The sequence below is a fragment of the Arvicanthis niloticus genome, chromosome 14 (genome assembly GCF_011762505.2).
Source record: "Arvicanthis niloticus isolate mArvNil1 chromosome 14, mArvNil1.pat.X, whole genome shotgun sequence".
Lineage (NCBI taxonomy): Eukaryota > Metazoa > Chordata > Mammalia > Rodentia > Muridae > Arvicanthis > Arvicanthis niloticus.
This window is the reverse complement of record NC_047671.1, coordinates 31,360,258-31,377,152: the sequence shown is the minus strand read 5'-3', so window position 1 is coordinate 31,377,152 and position 16,895 is coordinate 31,360,258. Positions and strand designations below refer to the sequence as shown.

The 16,895-nt window shown below is 41.4% G+C and overlaps 1 protein-coding gene across 2 annotated transcripts in view; it reads left to right on the top strand.

Moving 5' to 3' along the window:
- Positions 1 to 16,306, top strand: part of Prrc1 (proline rich coiled-coil 1) — a 31,700-nt gene extending 15,394 nt beyond the window's left edge. For both annotated transcript variants that reach the window (XM_034518381.2, XM_076912628.1), the window contains exons 5-9: positions 789 to 891; positions 3,239 to 3,402; positions 9,418 to 9,521; positions 11,807 to 11,909; positions 15,954 to 16,306. In XM_034518381.2, the coding sequence (XP_034374272.1) occupies positions 789 to 891; positions 3,239 to 3,402; positions 9,418 to 9,521; positions 11,807 to 11,909; positions 15,954 to 16,163 (684 nt within the window). In that variant the 3' untranslated portion in view covers positions 16,164 to 16,306. The remainder of the gene's footprint in view (positions 1 to 788; positions 892 to 3,238; positions 3,403 to 9,417; positions 9,522 to 11,806; positions 11,910 to 15,953) is intronic.
- The last annotated feature ends 589 nt before the right edge of the window (positions 16,307 to 16,895 follow it).

Here is a 16,895-nt window from a genome sequence, read left to right as displayed (position 1 = left end):
AAAGCATTATTTAGTCTGTCCCTGAGGGTTTTACTGTCCCTTTTTGTTTAACAAGCATCTCTTTTAAGGTACAGTTGGCTCTTTTTATAACTGTTTGCTCCTTAGTGAGGAACTATTGTCAGTAGACAGTTGCTGGACGTCTTAGTCAGGGTTTCTATTGCTTCGACAAAACACTATGATAAAAAATCAAAGTGGGGAGAAAATGTTATTTGGCTTACACTTCCAGATCATAGTCCATCACTGGAGGAAGTCAAGATAGGAACTCAAGTAAGGCTGGAACCTGGAGGCAGGGCCTGATGCAGAGGCCATCAGCCTGGTTTCTTACAGAACCCAGGGCCAGCAGCCCTGGGATTGCACCATCCACAATGGGCTGGGCCTTCCCCCATTGATCACTAACTGAAAAAATGCCTTACAGATGGATCTCATGGAGATATTTCCTCAGCTGAGGCTCCTTCCTCTCTGAGGACTCTAGCTTGTCTTAAGTTGACACATAAAACAAGAGGGAGAAGGGCTCTTTTTTAGGCTTCCTGTGCTCGGGTGAATGGCCCACATCTATGCACATATGAACAGTACTAACCAGGCTTAGTTGGTTATCAAAGGCAAGACATGAAGTTGGGGGGTGTGTTGGACATGGTGAAAATTGGAGAGGGAAATCAGGGTAGTGTGATCAGACTTAATTGTTTGCGTGTTATGAAATTATCAAAATAAAGTTTTAAAAAGTTCTTCACACTTAGGAAAGTCAAGATGTTCTTTGGCTGAAATGTATGTTTGCATCTTACTTTGTGCAGGGCGTGGCTGGAAATCCTATGGTGAAATCTGTCCTGGATAAGACCAAGCATTCTGTAGAAAGCATGATCACGACGCTGGATCCTGGCATGGCTCCATATATCAGTATGTACACGAGTGAGATCAGTACAGTGACATGTCTCTAATGTGTTCCTCAGTGTCACACGCAAAGGGTACTTTCAGTTCATGTCCCCTAGCCACGTAACTTTTAAGAACTTCTTCCTGTGTGCTTAGTTCAAATCTATTCTCTGTCTTCGTTTTGGGTGTAACTGATTTATCTTTTTCTTAGTTATCGTTATGTAAGTTTTAAAGCTCCACAGTGACAACAATGTGGATTGTGAGTTTTGATGGTAATTTTTTAGTGGTTTATAGGAATTTTTCTTTATTCAGTTAGTTTTAAAGTGATACTTTGTTTACACTTGGTTTTGGCATATTTTTCTAGTTATCTATTTAGTCACATTATTGTGCTTAATCAGGAATAAGTTTTTTAGGCAAACCTACTCTAGCAATTAATAAACCTTGATTACTAAGTTTGCAAGGAAAAAAATTTTAGCTGCTTTCGAACCCTCCTCAAAAAAACCTCAGACAGTTGACACAGGCATACTGTTCTTTAATTTTTATGTACATTTCCAGTATATAAACAAATATGGAATAGCTGTAGAATAAACCTATAGTTAATAATAGTTACTAAGCTGTTAGACCTTCCTTGCAAGTTGGAGCTGTGTAGTCGGTACTTGAGCAGAAGCCTTTAGTGGCAATAAAAAGCCAAGAGCTTGTCCTGACTCTGTTGGTGGTTTCCTGTCTAATTTGTGTCCACTGGTCAGACCTATAGAGATAATAAACATTTTCAAGTGCTTGTTCTGCTAGACACCGATGCTCACAACAGTGCTGTTGTTTGGGGTAAGGAACCTGGGTTTAAAAAAGCATACGTTATTATGTTAGGTCATGCAACTGGGCTGGAGCACAGTTGAATTTACATATACATGTGTCATTCATCTATATCTGTACATATCTACTTTGCTTCCTGTGTAGTGGGAATTGAATTAGGAGATAATCAAGGAGCCATGTATAGCTGCACGTGTCTGTAATCCTAGCACTTGCAAAGTGGGATGTAACAGCCTACCCTGAGGAACATAGTGAGTTCATGATCTCAAAAATCAACAAAGTACAAAAAATACAACAAAATACAAAACAAAATACAAACAAACATAAAATTTCAAATAATTTTCTGTATTAGTAACTATTCAAAACATTTGACTTTACCACATTTCTTAAATTTCATATTCATGTATTCATACCAATGTATCTGAAGAGACTTACTAAATTATATTTTTTCTTTTTTGTGTACATATTTTAAGTAAAGGAATGAGCATTTTTGTAGGTCTTGATGTTCTGTTGGGTATACTATGTTAGAACTCTTGTTCGTCGAGCAAGCCCATTGGGCAAGCAGGTCTTTTTCCTACAAAGAAACCATCTTCCTCAACATAGTGAAGCTGGTGAATGAGAAAGCATGGCCCTCAGCCTTTGGTGTCCCTCCTACTGGCACCATCACCCACCACTGCGTGCCTGCAGAAGGTGGTGCCTCAGACGGATATAATGTGTTCTGGAGCTTTCTTAGAGTACTGAAGAACTGTGCTCTTCACCGAGTACCACAGGTAACTCAGAGCCTGGAGGAGGTGTGTGGCAGCCTCAGCTTTCAAGTAAGACTTCAGATAAGGTGCTGAGATCCCATCCTTAAAACTCAAGAGAAGTTGGCAGTCTGGTTCTAAGCACAGGTTGGAATAGTATACTTGAGTGAGAGGGTGGGAAATGTGTGGTTGTATCAGATGATTTGACAGAAGGAGGATTCGTGTCCCACCAACCTGGGTTTGAGTCCTGACAGTAGTACCTAGCAGCTGTGTTATGGTGGGTGAAGCTCCGTCATCCTGTCTCATGCATAAGAGGTTTGTAACAATTAGTAAATACAGTGTGAGCCTATGCCATGCTTCTTAGAGTTTTAATACTGTAAAGTTTTAATACTACATGACCAAGGCAACTCTTATAAAGGACAACATTTAATTGGGGCTGGCTTAGTTTCAGATGTTCAGTCCATTATCAGCATGCTAGCAAGCATGGCAGTATGCAGACAGGCATGGTGCTGAAGAAAGAGCTGAGAGTTCTACATCTTCATCCACAGGCAGCAGCAGGAGACTGTTTACCATACTGGGTGTAGTATAAGCTTAGGAGACCTCAAAGTCTTTCCCCACAGTGACATGCTTCTACAAGGCCACACCTACTCCAACATGGCCACACCTCCTAATAGTGTCACTCCTGATGGGTCAAGCATTCAAACATATGAGTCTGTGGGGGCCATTTCTATTCAAACCAACACAGTGTGGTGGTAATTACTAGAAAGTTACTGCTTAGAATTGGAATAAAATTTCTTTCTTTCTTTTTCTTTTTTTTTTAATAGAATCTGGAGGTGAACTGGATATTGTTGTAACCTCAAATAAAGAAGTAAAAGTGTCTGCTGTCCGAGATGCCTTCCAGGAGGTCTTTGGCTTGGCTGTGGTTGTTGGGGAAGCTGGACAGTCCAATATCGCCCCACAGCCAGTAGGGTATGCAGCTGGATTAAAGGTGAGTAATAAAAGCTATTCCGTTACCACAGTAACGGTCCTGCGGTCTGTGTGGAAGTACTGAGTATTTATATACTGAAATACCAGCATTGTCATTAGACAACACAGTAATGTGATGAAGATATAAAGGAGTTTTAATAGAGCAATTATTGGAGGAGAAAAGCAGTGTCTATCACACTGGTGAACACTCATCAGGGAAGCAGTCACATTAAAATACGGGAAGAGTGGATACCCTTGAAAGGAATCTTCATAATTTAGTATTGATTTTCAAGTCACTTACTGAAATTGTAATATCTGTTGGATCCCAGTATTCATATTCTCATTCTCTCTCTCTCTCTCTCTCTCTCTCTCTCTCTCTCTCTCTCTCTCTCTCTCTCTCCCTCCTTCCCTCCCTCCCTCCCTCTCTCCCTCTCATACATACACACGCACACTCTCACTCTCATTCTTTCTCTCTCGTACACACACACATGCAGATGCACATATACATGAATGTGTGAACACACTTACATACTCTCTGTTGTAGTTTTATAAGGACACAATCATGCAGGAGCAAATGAAGTTGCCGGCACCTTAAACATTTCCTGTCAGAAAGCAAGCGAAGGGAAATCCTAGCAAGTCTTTGACCTCACTTCCCCTGTATCTTTCTAGCATGCTGTTTCCTTTTGCAGCAAAACTGCAAGAATTCTGAACATTTTTCTCTAACTCTAATTTCCCAGCTGCTTAGCCACATGTCTGCACTTGCAGCCCCTAGGCTGGCTGTTTTATTTGCTTGCCAGCAGGTCCTCTCTGCTGTCTAGATGGGCTTCCTGTAGCCAAGCTGGCCTCAGACTCACTGTGGCATCTCACTGGCCTTGAATTCCTGGTCCCACTTCTCCCTCCGAGTCCTGTGTTATAGGCGTGCACCGCTGTGCCTGACTTACACTTCTGTCCTTCACTTCTCCCTCCGAGTCCTGTGTAGGCGTGCACCGCTGTGCCTGACTGATGCTTCTGTCCTTCACTTCTCCCTCCGAGTCCTGTGTTATAGGCGTGCACCGCTGTGCCTGACTGACGCTTCTGTCCTTCATCTCCCCTGTGGCTTCTTGGGTGCACACCTGGCTTTCTTTGGAGTTGGTTGATGGCGCTCTGCTTTTGCGCTTCCTATGCTGGCTCCTCTTTTTCTCCCCACCTTCCTCTTGGTCTCTGTGTCCAGGCTCTCCTTTCCTGATCTCTTGCCATCCCTGGCCTTAGCCAGCATCTTACAGCTTTTTATTGCCGCTGAGACTATTATGATTTCTTAATTTACATGAAGTTGCCTTTTTGACAACATCACTTGAGTATCCCAAGCTCACTGTGTCCACAGTGGAACTTTTTCTTTTTCTTTATACTTGCTCTTTCCTCTTCATCTCCATCAGTGGCAGCCCCATCCATGCGTTTCTCAGAGGAGAAAGGCTGGCACCACCTGGAGAGTCTCCTCCTGCTTGTTTCTGTTCTGTCATTCATTCTTGTTTGCAAGACAGACTTAAGTTTGCTGGATGGTTGGTTGGCTTGTTTGTTTGTTTTGGGGGGAATTTTCTTTTCTTTTTCTTTCTCTTTGTGTGTGTGTGTGTGTGTGTGTGTGTGTGTGTGTGTGTGAGGTTGCTACATACTCTCAGTGAATATGATATTCTTCTTACCAGAGGGATAAAGGATTAGATCTCTGTAAGCCCCTGGCCACTAGCCTGTCAACATAGAAGTTTGGTTTTTTTTTTTTTAATGTTTGATTCTGTTTAGCTAAAGCTCTATATGTACAAACAGATATTGGTATACACACACACACACACACACACACGTAATTTATAATAAAGTCAAAGCCAGCATTCCTGTAACTCTGGATTGGATGCGGTTTATTTAGCACATACATGTCTTTCTTCTGAAGTATTTCATAGCCCTCCTGTGCTGTGAAACATGGAACATCAGACAGCACTGTCCTTGGAGCCATTTGGAATGGTTGCATATTTTAACAACATATCAATGTACAATGTGGCACTGAATATAGCAGCACCTACTTGTTTACAACATGAGAACTTAAACAAGAAGATAGGGGTATTTGTGTGACTTGGCTGGAGATGTACAGGACAGACAGCATAAATGTTTTTGTATTTTTGTGCACGTCTGATGTTGAAATTACCATTATATTTTAATAAATAGTCAAATTCAGCAGTGCAGATTCTAGAATTATTGAAGATCAACTATATTTACATTTTTAAACTGGATAAAAGAGCATGTAATGGTTCAATTTTACTGTTACCTCATGAAGCAAGCATACAGAGTTTTTCCTTGTATTCATTTAGAATTTATTAGAATGAGGGAAATTGGAGAAAAGTCTGGCGTATTGATTATAATTAGTAATTAAATACAATATTACATTGATGCTAGAGTATTTTAATTCTAATAGGTTTTGTTACACAAATTTCAGGTGTTTTTCAATTATAGTTAGAATTTATTTAAATAGGTGAGTGCATCTCATTCACTGTGTCTCTCCATTCTCTGAATTTGGGGGTATCAGACAATAGTTACCTATATCTGAATGCAATGTGTTATTTATAATGCAAATCATATTACAGTTTTTATTCACAGTGGTATGTGCTTCCACAGAACATTGCACCAAACCACATTTACTTTACATGTGTCTGTTCGTACTTGATGAGTGTCCTTTGATGTTGACACTAGTGTACATTTATAAAAAGGTCTTTATCCCATATAGTAAAGCTAATTGCTATCTTTAGGGCTTGTGACCCATCTAACCTAGAAATGGAAAGTGGTAAACCAGAGAAAGTAGATATGTAGCCATCATAATTGTAAACCGTCAGATAAATCACGAGTATTATATAGACAAGTTCCATGTGAAAGGTGGGGACAGATCTCTTGCCTGAACTGAGTCTCTGCTTGTCAAGATTTCAAAATTGCTTTTGCAAATGAAAATTTGTAGATTTGGGCCAGAAGACATCAGGACTTTTAAAATAGAAATAGTGTATTTGACAATGGAGACTTAAGGAAAGGCTGTAATGCAAATATGTGCTGGCATTACTTTGTGACAGAGTGGCAAGTGGCTTTATAGATTCCCTCACAGTGGTTAGCTGTCTCTGGGAGGTCAGAGCTTACCTGTGGATGCTGGGTGGGATGTGCTCAGAAAGGCAGCAGTCCTCAGGTGTGAGTCTGTCTCTGGAAACATGAGAAAGGGGCTACTGTATTAGTTAGGAAGTGAAGTGGGAAAATGTTGCACTTTTAGACATCCAAAGAAAAGGAATTGCACTATCTGCCCACGTGGAGTCTGCTCTTCACTATAGTGTCTAAGCGCTAGGTCTGAGTACTTTATAAGGTCAGATACACAGTAGTATTTGCAGTAGGTTGGCATTGTATGTGAGAGACTGATGTGGGTTTTTCCCTAAGAAAAACCTTGACAGATGAATTGGTAGTTCAGTTTATACTGGGATTTTATTTGCATTTGACTCAATTTATTTTGGCTACTGGTTTTGTTTTACAAATTTAGATGTGGGTTATTTTTACAACTTTTAATATAGGCTCCAAATGGAAATATTTACAAATATATGACTACCCCCCCCCGCCCCCAGAAAAAGGAGCCATATGAGAGAAAATGTGTTGACTCTTAAATTGAACTGTTCCTTATAAAAGTTTTAACTCTCCTACCGGATTTTACCTGGTATCAATGACTTTCTAAAGTTAACTTTTCTTTAATCTACATTACTATTTAAGACAGTAAATTCAACAGAAATTAAGTTAGCAAGCTTCTGAAGCTTCTGTGCCAGTCGTTATTCTTATTGAAAAGCTTGGAATGAACAAATCACAATGTGGATAATAACATCAGTGGACATGGAGACCATGTCCACAATGACAGTGAGCCTTGTGATGATGTGTGCAGTGCCAGTAAACATTGTGACCATGTGCACACCAGTGACCCTTGTGACCGTGTACATGCCAGTGAGCATTGTGACCATGTGTGCAATCATATTGTCTGTCTGAACCAAGTTGCTTCAGGTACAGCATAAGTCCTGAGCTCTTCTGCCTCAGCTCAGCTGGAGATTATTCGTGTGCCTCAAAATCGTCTTAATTGTGGATCCCTTATACTGATAAGAGTAGAATTCCTTTCTCAAAACATAGGTAGGGAATGATTCTCAAACGTCTTAAACTCTGAAAGAAGCTACTTTAATTAACATGCTAGTCAGTGGAAGAGAGGCTGGGGATAGCTCCCTTTCATTTTCTTTTGTGAAACCCATACACAAACAAAACTTGTCCATCCAGCTGATTATCCTTCCCCTGGTGGGTACCGGTTGTCTGTATTACCACCTAAATCCCGTGAAGTATGAAGTCTTGTGTTGTAGGATGGTAAAATTAGACAGACACGTCTTTGTTCCCTGGAAGCACGGCATGTGGAACGCTTTGTAAGGCACAGCTCAGAGGCACGTCCAAAGGTCAGGGAGGTGGCCCTGAGCAGCCCACTAATAGTCTGTTTTTTACTGAAATAAAATCTCAGCTCCTTTTTAATCCAGATGTAGGATGACTGAGTTAGGTACATTTGCAGTGTCCATTGTAAAGGATTAAGCCATCTGTATTCTTTCAGAATCAGCAGACACCTCCTGTTTCAGTGTTAGGAGGTTGATGAGACCGTACTTACACTGTTTATATACTGGCTTTTCCTGTTGTTTGGGTTTGTCATGTGGCAGGGTCTTACTTAACACATTGTTTGCTCACGCCTAATGCTGGGTGTAGGAGATAGAATTGGTCAGAAATTGACAGCTGACATTCACTCTGCTGTAGAATGATATTATTAGCCTTCTTCTTCCAAGCTTGAGTCTTAGGCCGTTGAGTCCATTCTCATGTAGTTGACAGTTCTCTATTTCATTTGTCTCTTAACCATTGTGTGAATAGAAATTAAGCACTTGATCCCTTTCTCCCTCCCTTCTTTCTTCTCTCCCTCCCTCCCTCTCTCCCTTTTTCCTTTCCTCCCTCCCTCCCTCTCTTCCTTTTTCCTTCCTTCCTTCTTTTCTTCCTTCTTTCCTCTTAACTCTTCTGTCCTTAAAAATAGGCTTTTTCTTGTATAGGTTTTTTTTTTTTGAAATTGTGTGTGTGTGTGTGTTGGTGTGTTGGTGTGACATGTACATATGCACTCTCATAATCTGGCTTTAGCTTCTCTACTCTTCAATGTGTGTGTGTGTGTGTGTGTGTGTGTGTGTGTGTGTGCTCTGAGCTTTGAGTTATTTGCTCACTTTTATCAAACGCAGTTTGGATTCATTAATGACAATGATTTTGTTGAGTCAGCTTTAGTATACCACATACACATGTACATTTTTATATTTTATTAGTCTTTATGTCTCTACATGTATATTTAAAAGGGAATTAGACTGGGGAAGCACATGTTGACTGTGGGGTTGGCCACAAACCCAAATCAAGAGCAAATGACCAAGCAGATGCCAGGGCTGAGAAGATTTTACTTTGAAAGATGACCTCTTGCTAAATGAACATTTAAAAATGAGGCTTTCTTATATGAATACTCAATTAGAAATTTTAATTTTTCAGTAATCCATTAAATTAATTGCAAACAACACAAGAATGCATGAGGGAATAATTTGGAAAATGTACAATAAACTTACTATCAGTGGAATTCCATTGGACATTTTTACTCTAAACCAGTGGTTCTCAACCTTCCCAATACTGTGACCTTTTAATATAGTAGTACCTCATGTTGTGGTGACCCACATCCATAATATTTTTTTTGTTACTTCATAACTGTAAGTTTGATGCTGTTATGGACTGTAATGTAAATATCTGTGTTTTCAGTGGTCCTAGGTGAGCCCTGGGAAAGAGTTGTTGGGCCCCAAAGGGGTCTCCACCAGGTTGGGATCGCTACTCTATACCTTTATGTTGTTTGAACAGTACAGTGTGTATGCTAAATATGTGCGTGTATTATATAACTGTTGTTATGTGTAGCATTAATGTTGTTTGTTAAAACCGGTTTCCAACTTGTGCTGCTGTTGCTTAGGGCGCCCAGGAACGCATCGATAGTCTGCGGAGGTCTGGAGTGATCCACGAAAAGCAGACCGCGGTGTCGGTAGAAAACTTCATTGCTGAGCTCCTGCCTGACAAGTAAGAGGTGTGGGGCTCCCAGGGAATCGACACAGAGGTGTGTGGAGTTCACGCTGAGCCTCCTGTTTCAAAGCCAGAGTGAGAAGTCTGCTGTGATGGTGGAATGCTGAGCTTAGCTGACAAGTGTGTCCTCAGTTTTCTTCTATAACTGGGCTGTGCAGAGCCAGGCCTGCTTTCTAAGACTGCTTACAACCACTTGATACCTAGGACCTAGTGCACGTTGGCTTGGGTGTAATTGAACACTGTAGGTAAGCACACCACTTTCTGTGGTAACTCACCGTAGTGGAAAACACAGGCAAGAAGACTTGATGGTAGTTAACTGGTTGGAGTTACATAGTATTATGTGGTTAGCTTTAAAAAACCCTCTAGAAATCACAAGTTAGCTTTGCTTTTGAGGACTTTATGTCTTTGTGCTTTTAATAGATTTTTTAAAAAGTGGAAACCCTTTTTGGATATGCTGTTATTCTATAATAAATAAACATACTTCGTTGAATTCTACTTACATTTATAATAATGTCATGGTGGCAGTAGAACCTGCTTCGTGCCTTTCTAGTATTGTTATTCTTCCATGCTAAGTTGTAAAAATTAGTCTGATTTCCACATCTGGAATAATGCCAGCGTTAGTATTCTGAGATGAATAGATCTAGATTTTGGTATTAGTCTTGGATTGGTGTTGAGTGTACAAAAGTGTTCTCATAACGTGTTAAGCACGCTTCTTCGTTGGGAATTGATTGGTGAGGCCAGACAGTCTCCCTGTGGCTTCTGAGTGTAGTGAGAACTTTTTTTCTGCTCTGTGAAATGTAACTGCTTTGAGCCACAGCCTGTGTTCCTCAAGTCTTGCCTTATCCACAGAACTGGAAGATGGAGATCTCTAGTGATCAGAAGTGATCAGCTTAGATCCCTCCCTCCCCATCCACAGTTGTGATCCTGTTGAAGGACCTTCTGCAAGAGAGGGAAACCTGAAAGTCCCTGTAGCAAGCAGATTCAGGGACTGAAGTGTTGGGTGTTGGGCCGGTAGCAGTGATTGCAGGTTTACAGAGGAGGGGCTGGGAAAGCAGGTGCCAGGTTGCAGTGTCTGCTGGAGGTGGTGCTCTCAAAAGCAGAGGTTGACTGGAGTTCTGATGAGTGTTCATCAGTGTGGTAGAGAGACAATGTTCGTGCCTGGGTGACAGCTCCTCAGAATACAGAGGCACACGCCTCTGGCTGAGTCAGTGCATACTCTGATGGACTCTGAGCCCAGAGCATGCAAAATGAGGCAAACCCAGGCTTAGCAGAGTGAGGCTCCATTTCCTTGACCGAGAAACATTGTCAAAATAAAATATAAAAATTTGATTAGTACTCAAGAATAATAAATATTATTCAGTGTTTGTAAGTTTGTAAGTTGAAACATTTTTTAAGATATGAATGCTGAGACATTTCAAAGTACCACTTTGATATTCCACAGTTGCTTATTAACGCTGCTTTTTGTCTTACTGTATTTAAATATCCATATATCTCCTTATTCATTTTGTAGTTCTTTGTGCTTATTAAAGCTGCTTATTCTTTAAGAGATAGAGACATTGACCATAGAGTCCCTTACTGCTTACATTTGTTTCAATATTGCTTAATGATTGTGGTAGCTAGAATGCTGGTGCAACCCCAGTTATCCTAAGTGAGTTTATACTGCCTTGTTTTTATAATCTCCAGGTAAGTATCTTTCAGTGGGAACAGTACCTTGATTTCATGAGTACATTTTTAAAGGCCAGCTCCTGGAGGGTAGCTCAGACACGAGATTTGAAGGGATGTTCATTAGGATCACGCACGTAGTTATTTCCTCTGAGCGAGCTTACTTTCCATTTAGCAGTGACATTGTTAGATGGCTGTCTGCTGGTGAGTTTTGGTAATACAAATTTCCCCATATTTTAGCAAGTATCACTTAAAAATATCATTCATGAGGAACTCGTTACATGTTCAAATAAGTACGTTTTATCAGCTGTGTATTTGATTTCCCCATTCTCACAGCCCCCCCTCCCCATCTTAGCAAGAAGAAAATTTCCCATGGTCAGTAACTTCAGCTTTCCCGTTCTGCTACTCTCTTCTTTTCTCTTCTTGGAATTAAGACAATAGAGTAATTTTATCTTTGTATTTATGGATTGACCATTTGCAAACTAACTAGAAAACCATTTTTTTCTCTCTCTCTGAGAACTGTGATCCTTTGATCTGAACAGTAGGTAGGACTTGCTTTCCTTTTTCTCTCTTGTTTTATGCAGCAGGTAAACAGTGTGCCACCCACATTTCTGTTGCAGATGGTTTGACATCGGCTGCTTGGTGGTTGAGGATCCTGTGCATGGCATCCGCCTGGAAACATTTACCCAAGCCACACCGGTGCCGTTGGAGTTTGTGCAGCAGGTTGGTTTTCCCTGCCTTTTCTTAAGCTCTGCATTTATTGTGAGGATTACACCCCTGACTCTGTTAATCCCCTTTTGCTTGTTGGTATCCTGATTGTGCCATTTTGTTATTTTCATGGTTATACTCACGGCCTTGAAATCAGAGGGAAATCGGCCTTTAAATCTGTTTATTCATCTGCAGTGTGCCTGTGGATGGATACAGGTGCGGATATGTATGTGTGCATATATGGAAATAAGAGGATACATAGCTCCTGGTGCCCCTCCTCAGCTGCTGTCCACACTGCTTGCTTTTTATTGAAACAAGTCTATCATAGACCTGAAACTCACTGACCAGTTAGGTGAGGCTTGCTGGATAGAAAACCTGGCATGCTCCTCTCTCCACTTGCCCTGCACTGGGATTTCAGGCAGGTGCTGTTATGTTGACTTTTCTTTTGTGGGTGCTGGGTCCTTGTCTTATAGGACAGTCATTTTACCAATTTAGCTATATCCCCAGCCCTGGTTTATCTCTGCTTTATTGCCACTATTTTGTCTCTTTCTCTTCTCTTTGATCTAGTATTCTCTTTAGTTGTTCATTTTTAGTAACAAGTCAGTATTTAAAAGCTAGATGAAAGCTAGGTGCAGTGGCACACACACCTTTTAATCCCAGCACTTGGGAGGCAGATGCAGGTTGGTCTCTGTGAGCTCAAGGCCAGCCTAGTCTACAGAGCTAGTTCCAGGCCAGTCAGTTACAGGGAGACCTTGTCTCAAAAAATCAAAATGACAAACAAAATTTGGATAAGGGTGGAAAGTTGGCTCAGCAGTTAATAACATTGGCTACTCCCACATGGCACTGACTCTAGTTCCAGGGCATTCAGTGTCCTCTGCAAGCACCCATCACGCATGTGGTGCACCCACATATAGGCAGACAAAGTAACCATGCACATAAAATAAAAATGAAATTTAAAGAAGTGGAGTTGATAGGAATTTGTCTTTAGATTTGCTGGCTGAAAAATGGGCCTAATCATGTAGCCAGGCAGTTTCTAAATGGATTTGTACTTCTGTGTCTTCTGTAAATGTCAAATGGAACAAAATGGAAAGTGTCTGTCATTGAGATCACTGTATTCTTAACTGATTCTTTTAAAGATTATTTGGAGTGTATAGGCATTGGAGACTGGGCGAGGACCATTAGGATTCTCTGAGGAAATGCATGTATACAGCTGCATTTTAGTTTAATGAATGGCCATAAAGTTGCTAAAAGCAGCCAGTAGTCCTTCTAGATGTTTTGCAGTGTAGAAAGATGCTTGGAGTTTTGGAAACCCTCCTATCACTCTGAGCTGAAGGCAGGGCCCTCAGAGGCTTGTAAGCTGGTGCTGTACACATTGTTATGCTAATAAAACCTAGATTCCACCTAGAGTTGGTTTTCTAGGAAGAAGTTTTACCACTGTTGCTCCAGAAGTGTTAGTGGAGCCATTTAAAATTGCTGTCCTTAATAGTTGAGGAGTCCCTGACCTGTTTCATGTGACTTAATTACTAATTATTTCCATGAGGCACTACAGGGAAAGCTGCCACCCTGTAATAGATCACTGACTAATATTGTGAGTGAGTTATGCAAACACTAAAGGGCGAATGGTTCTCATGATGCTCAGAGAGTCAGTGACAGAGGCAGAATGGTGTACAGGTGCTGTAAGGCCTCACCACACTGCTCATGGCAGGTATAGGACTCGTGGGTAACCCCACCCAGCCCAGAACACCTCAGAGCACTGTGTCCTGACCGGAGAGCTGGAGAGGAGCTCTCAAAGCAGCTGTGTAGTTGCTTATATGAACAGAGAAAAGAAGAAAGGGCTTCAGCAGAGCTAAGGCATTGGTGAGACGTGACAAGCGAGCAGTCACAGTGTCCTAGCTAAGCGGGATGAGGAGTTTAAGTGTGTGCTGGAAAGTCAAGGCCCATCTTCAGTCTACTGCTGAAGCATCCAGACGACTGAGAGAGTTGTAATGGCTCCCATCACCACATTGTAGATGGAGAGGTAGTTCAGGGGTCAGCACACATGGCATCTCTGGCCCACTGCCTGCTTTCTTGCACATACCTGCCAGTCTACTTACAAACTGTTTACAGATAGTTGTTTTTGTACCAAAAGGACAAAATGGAGTAGTAGTGGTGAATACTGCACTCAAAACCTGAAATCTTGACTGTTCCTGCTTCTTTCAAAAAAGCTTTCTTGGCCCCTGTGCTTGATGTCTGAGCAGTTTTAATCATTTCTTTTTAGGGCTAGTTGGACATGCTGCAAAACAGTGAAATAGGCTCACATGTAAGCACATGTCCAAAGCGCTAACTCACTGCCAACTCCGTTTTGATGTGTTCAATTTTTATTGTATGGTTTCAAAATTCCCAGGATAAATAGTTGTGTGCACTGAAATATCTTTTGTTCCTAGCTGTTTACATTTCTTTGTTTTTTTGGTTTTTTTTCCAACATAATGTTTTATTGTTTGGGAATTTCACACACTGTACTCTGATCACACTGGCTTCTTATTTCTCCAAGGTCCACCCTCCCATCCTTATAGCCTCCCCCACAAAAGAGGATGAAAAGAAAGGAAAAACAATACACCAGGTCCCGTTTGTGTTGTCTATACACCCACTGCAGCATGGCCCATCTCCAGTGACTAGCTCTTTAAGGATAACTGATTCCTTCCCTACACTTCAGCATCCTTAGCACAACTGACCAGGACTCTTCAGTGGCCTCGTGGTCTGTCCTGAAATGTCTTATGTCTGCGCCTGGTCAGGTTCATAGTGTAAGGACTTAGAAATCATTTCTTCAACAAACTGTAGTTGTCAGTATGTGCTGTCATCGTATAACTTATTCTTTCTCTTCCCATAGAGCCCAGCTGCTCTGGGTTTTTCTTAACAATCAGATCACTCAGAAGTATCACCTTTGACCCACATCACAAGTGTCACCTACAAATTTGACTAAAAAAAAAAAAAATAAATAGAAGCTTTCAAGCCCCTATGCTGAGCTTCTGAGTCAGAACTGCATTTCAGCAAAGACCCTCAGGAGACTCCTGAGCTGTGTGAGGGGCAGGCCCAGGGTCTTTGAAGACCTGATGTCTCTTTGAAGCCCACTGCAATGCTTGTAGCACAGAGCACTGCACTGTTTCTGTCAGGGTTGCTAGGAGGCTATGTGATGTAACTCTTGACTTGGAATAGGCTGTAGTGGTTCCAATTTAGTTGTCTTAAGATAACTAAATTGAGCCTAAGAAATTTTTTTGAGGGGAAAAGAAAGCCCCTCCTGAGATTGTGAAGCAGCTGGCTGGGGATCTGTGCACAGTGCAGATCTATTCTGCAGATGGGTTTTCTCTGGACTGTGCGTAGCACTCTAAACAAAACCCTGGCTATCGAGCACTTGAATCCATTTGCCTTTCGGTCCTGTGTATGAGCAAATGACTTTCATGGAGGAGGTACAGGCTGGGTCCACAGTGGTGAGTGCCAGCCCTGGTGGGTGCTGATCTAGCCCGGGTGCTGTTTGGGAACAGCTACTGACTTATTGGTACATTAGCCAGTTCTGCAGACACGCTCCACACACTAAATAAAGTCTTTCTTAAATGGGCTAGAGACATAATATGCGGTCTCTCTCTGCTTGGAACTTTATGACTATAAGAATATCCTTTTAGACAAACCTGTTATTAACATGAAGTGACCCTGGATGTAGAACTGGAATTTAAGCCCTCAGTGTGTGTTGTGAGCAGGTGGAGTTCTTTCAAGCCTGGACGCACGCTCAGCCCCGTTATTCATTCTCAGCACCACTAAAATCGTGAAGTACGTGAGGAGACTGCTTATATTTGGACAGAGAGTGATAGCTATTATTAACACAGTAGTTGTGTGTAGCGTTGCTTGGCTCTTCTGACCTGTATCACTTTATACAGCTGGTGGCAGCATAGCTGAGCTTTAGAGTATTTGTCATAATTTATATTAGAAATAAGCTGAGTTGAGACTTTGAGCTATCATTTCTAACATAGTGAGTTGCAATGCCGTGTCAGTGTGTATGACAAGTAACGCAGTTTCCTTTTTCTGTAGGCACAAAGCCTGACTCCCCAGGACTACAACCTGAGGTGGTCAGGCCTTCTGGTAACAGTGGGCGAAGTCCTGGAAAAGAGCTTGCTAAACGTCAGCCGGACTGATTGGCACCTGGCTTTCACCGGCATGTCTCGCCGGCAGATGATCTACAGTGCAGCCAAGGCTGTGGCGGGCATGTATAAGCAGCGGCTGCCACCCAGGCCCATGTAAGGAGACCAGCTGCTGGGACACAGAGACCTGCCATCGTCACCGTGGGCTCCGCGTCAGAGGAAACTGAATTGCTTCCATGAATCCAACAGTTTTTACGATTTTCCTGTAGGCTACAGTCATTCCAGTAAAACAAAAGAAATAGATCCTCTTTTTACTGTCATAATTTCATACATCCTAGTTCTCAAAAAACATACACAAATATACTTAGAGCACAATTCAGTATATCAGGTTTATAAAGGGGAGATCTGAGTTCACACATTTGATGATTTGTTCTTGACTCTTCTGGTGTCTTAATATGTAATGAGGCCTGTGTGTTCACTATCTTGTGAGGGCTTGATCCTGTCATCTGTGTGTGCACATGACCTCAGTCCTTGCTGGGGTGGGGGTGCACAGTTTGGTGTGTTTTACAGAATATGGGCCAAATTAACAGAATGGATATTTTTTGTCATTATGTACATGTACAGTTTGGAAGTTATACTTGTTTGGTTTTTTGTTTTAAATTTTGGTATTTTACAGATTTATGTTATGAACATCAGAGAATAATGTTTTTATTTTTTTCATTGCTATCTAAAAACTAAAGGGCAGATCAGGTATATCTTAGATCAGAAGAGTGTTTGTGGTTTTTTTTTTTTTTTTTTTTTTTTTTTTTTTTTTTTTTTAGTTTTGTTGATTTTGTATATTGGTGTTTGCCTCTGCGGCTGTGTACCATGTGTGTACAGTGCCCAAGAAGGC